Source organism: Mizuhopecten yessoensis, unplaced genomic scaffold, assembly GCF_002113885.1.
Source record: "Mizuhopecten yessoensis strain PY_sf001 unplaced genomic scaffold, ASM211388v2 scaffold6163, whole genome shotgun sequence".
Taxonomy (NCBI): Eukaryota; Metazoa; Mollusca; class Bivalvia; order Pectinida; family Pectinidae; genus Mizuhopecten; species Mizuhopecten yessoensis.
In genome coordinates, this window is record NW_018406412.1 from 916,958 (window position 1) to 924,159 (window position 7,202).

The 7,202-nt window shown below is 34.0% G+C and overlaps 1 protein-coding gene across 1 annotated transcript; it reads left to right on the forward strand.

Annotated features, from left to right (window-relative positions):
• Nucleotides 1-314: 314 nt before the first annotated feature.
• Nucleotides 315-6,894, forward strand: LOC110451662 (myeloid differentiation primary response protein MyD88-like). Its single transcript, XM_021499802.1, has 4 exons — nucleotides 315-472; nucleotides 1,046-1,223; nucleotides 1,612-1,703; nucleotides 5,779-6,894. The coding sequence occupies exons 1-4, from the start codon at nucleotides 427-429 to the stop codon at nucleotides 5,964-5,966; spliced, it is 504 nt and encodes a 167-aa protein (XP_021355477.1). The 5' UTR covers nucleotides 315-426; the 3' UTR covers nucleotides 5,967-6,894.
• Nucleotides 6,895-7,202: the final 308 nt, after the last annotated feature.

A 7,202-nucleotide genomic window follows, 5' to 3' on the forward strand; every position in this document is an offset into this window, starting at 1 on the left:
AGGCCTATAATGATATATAAATTGGAACAGGTATATACATTGAAATTCCCTTCTGAAAACTATCAGTATAAATACAGAAACTTCCGCGTTTTGCCCACTGAGCGGTTATGTTCTTTGTTGACGTGATCAATCACACATATCCTACCCTGTGACTGTAATGTTATACAAAATTAACTCCGCACACCATGTGTCGCTTATTCAGGTTACGTACCACTGGACGAGCCGCTGTCGTCTGCTACCCACTAGCAGGCTGCAATACCGTGATTGGTCACTATCCACTACATAATTAAGGCTTTTCCTGGTCTGTTAAAAATAGATGATTTTTAGAGTACTGCGGTGTATTTAAATGCTAGCGTCTACCTGTACATTATAACGTTTGTTCAACTTGCCCTAGGATATACAATACCAAGCGCACATCTTGTGAAAATGCCCGATAATAAGATTACGAAGGAATATGGGAAACGATGCGAAGGTGAATGAGATTTTATATTATCTTTTAGCTACTTTTTTTTGAACTAAACAATTAATTTGAATGAATTTCTTGCTTTAGTGTATAGAGCAAGAAATACATCTGATACAACATCGGCTTTACCATTTGAAGCTATCTATTTTAAGAGGTATTGATATTTAGATAATAACTTAAGAGAAATGTCAAAAAATGTTTATTATTTGCTTAAGAGAGTATTTATAAATGCAGGTGTTTGTTAATAAAAATAATCATACAGTTGTTCGTTTATTTTTGCAATGATATAACTGTTTATAATTTGATACTTATATTAATGATAAATACAATAGTTTGCTGTTTGTTGATGATAAAAATGATAATACGGTTGTCCATCGTTTTTGTGAAAATGATGATACGTCAAATTATTTATCATTAGCTTGTGATAACTACTTGTGATTGTTTGTTACGAATTTATATAAATAATAACGATACTCACAATTAGTTATCATTTGCATGTGTGAACAACGATATAATTTGCTTGTTTATGTTTATGACAATTACAATTGATTGTTATTTGTGTGTTGTTTGTTTTGTTTGTAGTTAAACACAACTATGATGCCTACGTAAGTCACGGATCGTCAGACAGGGATAGACAATTTGTTCGAATGTTGGCAAACATCCTAGAACAGGAACCGTTCAACTTTCATCTTTTCCTACCAGACGAGAACCTTATCGACAAAGACAACAATTCCATTATATCAGAAACTATAAAACATAAGTATGTTCTCATTGTGAATTTATTATCGGTGTTCTTACAAACGAAATATTCTGCACCAATAAATTAACTTTTTCTAACAGTTAGGTAACAATAAGTATTACTTAATAAATTTAACAGGTTTCAACATTTTCCTTTTATCGACAAACAAAGTTCTCATATTGAACATTTAAAACGATTTATTCTCTAATTCCATCAGCCGATAATGCAAATACATATATACAAATTATTATCTTTACTTGATTTTGAATATTGCTCGTTTAATTTTTGGATCTGATTTACTCATGTACTTTGCTTTTAATAAACGTAATGCTGTCGCTATTTTTTATGAAGAATATGATAATCTTATCGACACGAAATTTATTTGAGTTTTTTTTTTTTTTTTTACTAGATGTAACCGGCTACTTCTCGTGATGTCGAAAGACTATGCAGTTGACAAGATGTCAGATTTCACTGTCAATGTTGCCTTAGATATACCAAACTGTGAGTTCTTTTTCGACTTCTTAATTTTATGTGCAAGATAATCTTTGATGTTATCAATATAAAGGTATGTGGCATAGGGTTATATATCCAAGGGTATAATATTGGGTCAGAACCGCAAGTTTTGCCGAGGCTCTTAGCCCAAATTCTATACCTGAGGGTAGAATTGTCCTATCCCACATACATGTTCCTAAATAATTATTTACTTTTGTTTTTTGTTTTTTTGTTATATATATATATATATATATATATATATATATATACATTTAATAACCTAGGCTTGTATACATCATTTGTGGGTCGTCTGGGGATGGGCTGCCCCAGCTACGACCCACAATACTATTTTCTTTCTTCACAAATCAACACTTATTCATTTTTTCTCTTTCACTTTTTCACACTCTCATACTGTAATTTCTTCTTTTTACCTCACTTTTTTTACACTCTCGTATAAACCCTCCTCACACGAGTGTAACAATAACAAACAAAAATAATAAGGAACTTTTGTCCGGTTTCCGGGTTCCTTAGCTACTTTTTTATTTCCTTTTTATCCCACAACTTACCAGGCATTTAGGAAAATATCGCCAATGACATCGCATAGCAACAACAGTTACATCTTTTTTAGATACTGTTCAAATTAACCAAACAAATCGAAAAATAAAATAAAAAATAAAATAATATTGATCAGGCAAGGTTATTAAACATGTGGTTATAGAGGGATTAGAAAACAAGATTAGAGCTAAAATTAATTCCTCTCCCTTTCGAGCACAAATGATTAATATATGGAATTCTCTATAGTCAATATTTAAAAGATTTTTTTTGTCTCCGAACCGTTCACTAGGTGCGCATAAGTGGGATGGAGTTACCCCACATTGGCGTTCTATATATTGGGCCCGTATTTCTGCAAATGCTGAGGTGGGGAAATATTAACACAAGACTATTTAATGAAAAGAGTTTTCATGACACGCAAGTCCACCAACGCTCTTCCATTACATACGATAACCACATTGTATGAGCAACGTGATAGTCATGCTAAGAGAGAAAAGAGTCGACCTTTAACATGTGAGACTATTTTGTATCATGTAAAAAAGTGTTATGCTTTTATCGCCCAATGTGACAGTTGTGTACCTAAAGGAAACGAATATTGTCTCTGGAAAGAACAAGTCTTAGCGGAATAGTATGATTAAGCAATATTTTCTACAGACACTGTTTTTTTGGTGTTTTTCTTTTTTTTTTTAAATTTTATACACAAACCCATTGGATATATCTTGTCGCCATTGTATTGAGGAACCCTCTACCACTGCACTGTGGAGTTTCCTATATACAGCAACTTCCTTTTAACTTTTGTTTAACTATTACTCTAGCACAATTGAAAAGCTATCCCAATCGGTTAGAGCAATTGTATATCAATCTGAAGTCCAGGGTTCAAATACCGGTCTAGCCTCACTGATTTTTCTTCTTTCTTTTTACACTCAGAACACTGTTGATGATTACATTGATATTGTTTCTTCCCTATTATCAATCATAGAGGTCCCCCAAGGTACGGGTTTCTTATCAGAAATTGTTAATTGGCAGTGGTACGGGGATTCTTAAAAGGACAAATCTAGAACTCAAAACATTTTTAACACCTTTCACATTTTGTTTTGTTGAATCTTAAGTCCAAATATTTCTCAAAGGTTTGTTGGAATATTCACTATACAGAAGAAAAACAAATACAAAATATCCTATTTTAAATAACACCTATTAAGTTCGATATTGTGCACAGGAATTTTCATCATTGGAAAACTCAAAAAAAAAATCTATATTTTTGTTGATTGAAAAAAAAAAATTGTTAAATGGTCGATTGTGGTGTGAATGACCGACCTCTTGGTTTTAACTCTTTTCTTTTAAAAATTATCCATACCTTAATATTTTTTTATTTTTTTTGGAAATTGAAATTTATAAGGTTCATAAGTTGTAGATATGATCTGTTTCTCCCCCTAAAGTAAGTCCATTTTTCAATAAATATTTGCCGGAATGAAGGGAAAATGTATGTATGGATAGAAAATGGGATTTTTCTGGGTTTGGAACAAAATTTCAGCTATTGCATTTTATACTGTCGATGCGATATATGTTTTACATATATATAAATAAAACAAAACACGAAGACTAGTATAATTGGCTAGCGCTTTCGCCCATCTTGGGTCTCTTCAGGGTATTTAAATTTATTTGTGACGTTATAATAAATGGAGTACGCATACTTAAGACGTCAAAAATAATGACGTCATAAACAAAGTACACATAATGCGGACGTCTAGAAATTGCGACGTCTTAAAAAGATTACATGAATGTACTTTTGTTACATACTTACTAATAAATACTTTTTTTGTATATGCGATACGACACAATTGCTCTAACCCATATCAGCCCTCAAAGTATCACATCCCAAAACCCGTATCAGCCCGCAAAACCCGTATCACACCCCTTTTGGATTATTTTTTTTTGTTTTTCAATATTTCAAAAGAAATGTTTATCATAAGATAGTAGCTTTTATTAGTAAGTATGTAATAAACAGAATAAAACATTATTTTTTCAAAATCACACCCAGTATCAACCCTCGACTAATATCAGCCCTCGGGCCTTTGGCCCTTGGGTTGATATTGCAGTCTCGGGTTGATACTGGGTGTGATATGGTAAAAGACGTATTATTATCTAGCATTTAATGCGTCAATGAAATATATGGAAAAAGAAACGGAGCATATTACAAATGCTCAAATGAATACATTGTTCAATAGTAAAAGTTAAAAACATAGTGAATTTCAAAGCACAATACTTAGTTCATCCTAACATATTAAACATACGGAATTTGTAAATTTAAAATTTATAAGAGGTGCTCGAAATTTCCCGCGTTCAAGACCGGTTTTAGAATTTGATAAACATGTTCTCTTTTAACTCTCTTGCAATAGTATCTGATGTGTTCATTTTGGTAAATTGGTAAAACTAAAAACTGATCATTTCAACACTGATGAAAATGTTTGTTAGAAAACAATGCTATCCAGACGAAATTATATTTAACGGTATTCAAAGAGCTAAGGAGAAGGGTCCGATTTCAGCTAACGAACCAATTAGTGCCAATACAAGTCAAAAGGATGTTATACCGTTTGTTACAACATTCAACCGTAACAATTTTAACATGTTTCCAATTATGAAAGTATATATATACATAATCATGTAACCAATCTTTTATTCCGTCTTTGCGTATTGCAGTGTTATCTTCTCTTGGGAGCAGGTATTGCTTGTTACGTCATTGGTTTGTGTGAGAACATTACGTCGTTTTCTCAAAAATTGATGACGTTACTCTCACAATCATGTGACGTAACAATCAAAACCTGCTCCCAAGAAAAGATAACTCTGCAATATGCAAAGACGGAATAAGCACTGTAAGAATAAAAATATATAGTTCATGCTTTATGATGGGAAATTTACGTCGTATTCATTTAAGCTTTTACCAAATAAAATTTTGGAGTAAAAGCAGACCTTATAACATATATATACTTTTTTGAAATGAAATTGCGTTATACTCAAGTAAAGTCAAGTCAAGTTGTTCATTATAGTTTCATATATCAAAATTACATCGTACAAGTATATAGTTACACAGTATAAAAAACATATAACATAGCAGGGATCAATCCTCTTAATGTTAAAATATAGACATAATGTCATAATTTTGTTAAGAAAAGTTATAACACGTAATTTATTAATAAATTAAAACAAACTTTCACAGGTTCCAGCCTAGAGAGCAGGTGATTGGGACAGCCCCTACCTAACTAGCTCTCTGGATATTGTACTTACATATTATAAAATATAATAAATCAAAAAAATCCTTTTACATTTACCGCATTAAAGCACATAAAAAATGATATCGATAAACTTTTCTAGTTCTACCTTGTAGCTAAATTTAGGTTTCCAAGGGTTGGGGAGCCCCCTACCACCGAGGTCTGCTAAATTCACACTATTTAGCAGCTACAGTAATTATAATTCAAACAAAATAAAAATCTAAATGTAACGTATTTGACCTATTGTTACAATTTCATTTTCAAAGGTAGACGAGATCGCAAAATCATTCCTGTTATCATAGATAGACAATGCGGTCTCCCAGTCATGATAAACCATCTGACCAGTGCTGATTTCACGATACCTGAAGCTTTGACCTGGGTTTTACCTCGACTGTGCGCCGCTCTAAGAGCTCCTATTTCAAAACCTTCACAAATAAAAAGGCGGACAACTTAAAACACGTGTTTTTGAAAAAAGGGAAACATTATCGGCCATGGCAATCAACCCGTTGGTGCTTCTCAAACCAAACTGATATTTCAGCGCCGAAGCAGGAACAACTACTAGAAAGCATGGCGAAATGCGAGCATCAGTTTGCTGTGGTTTTCCTACCGACTCCGGTATCATTTGTTATGTAATCACTTTGAATACGAAGCAATGAAACGCCTATTTTAGAATTAAGTTAGTCGATGTAGAAAGCCACAAAGAGTATTGGATCCAAGATGGCGCCTTAGCAACCCCATGAACCTACGGCCCTCCCTCCTCATCACTTCATCATGTGTGTGTATTGCTGTGACGTCATCAATTTTAGTGTTACCGACTGAATTATCTCCCCCTGTTTCCAATAGGTGTGTATTTTGAATGTGGCGTCATTTTGACGGAATTAACTCCCGTTGTTTCTGACTTTTTAGAATATTTAGAACTCATCAATAGACTGATCTCAATTCCCACATCATCCGTTTTGGAAAATATCACGCTTGTTTAGCTTGGTGATTCCCTTATAGCATATCTGCATTGTGTACAATCGTTCTAATATGTCATATATATTGAGAATAACGTATCGATAGTAAGTGTCGGCAAGTCCATTGGTACAAACATCGAGGACTGATTGACTTCCCTGCATAGCGTCCCCTCGATATACAAGGGCTACGCTCACTTTCGCTCTCTGCACCTCTTGGATATGCCATAGCACCATTGAAGGCTCAGTGAGCTGGTGGATGAGACAAGAAGACGATTCTATGATTTACATAAAAATAATCTCGCGACAGAGTAACGGTAAAATGGATTTGTTTTAAAGTCAAAGTTCGCTCCCCTGTAATCTTCAAAGGACATGTATCAGCCTTGCGATTGGTCAGTTTTTGTTTCCTAACATCAATCAAATAGCTAGTCGCATGTGTTAAATTGTGCTATGACATATTCCACGGATGCAGAGAGCGAAAGTGAGCGTAGCCCCTGGAGTATCGAGGTGTGCTTAAGGATGTCATTCCGTTACCGTAGAACCACTGCGATGTACCCGGTGTGACGTGCAATGATACCACAGCAGACACATTCGTTCACTGCTTTAACTGTGTTCCATTGAAGAGTTTGTAATAGGCCAATCAATTGTCCGTATCTTCACCAAGACATCACATGATGCCGACACAAAATGTTTTTCACTTCCATGGTTGTAACAAGTACGTTCTGTATGTCCTAGCC

What these genes read in the sequence shown, in the direction of transcription:
- LOC110451662 (XM_021499802.1), top strand. Translation starts at nt 427, where the DNA reads ATGCCCGATAATAAGATTACGAAGGAATATGGGAAACGATGCGAAG. An exon ending in ATATGGGAAACGATGCGAAG is followed by an intron (nt 473 to 1,045) that starts GTGAATGAGATT and finishes TTTTGTTTGTAG; the next exon opens with TTAAACACAACTATGATGCC. An exon ending in TCAGAAACTATAAAACATAA is followed by an intron (nt 1,224 to 1,611) that starts GTATGTTCTCAT and finishes TTTTTTTACTAG; the next exon opens with ATGTAACCGGCTACTTCTCG.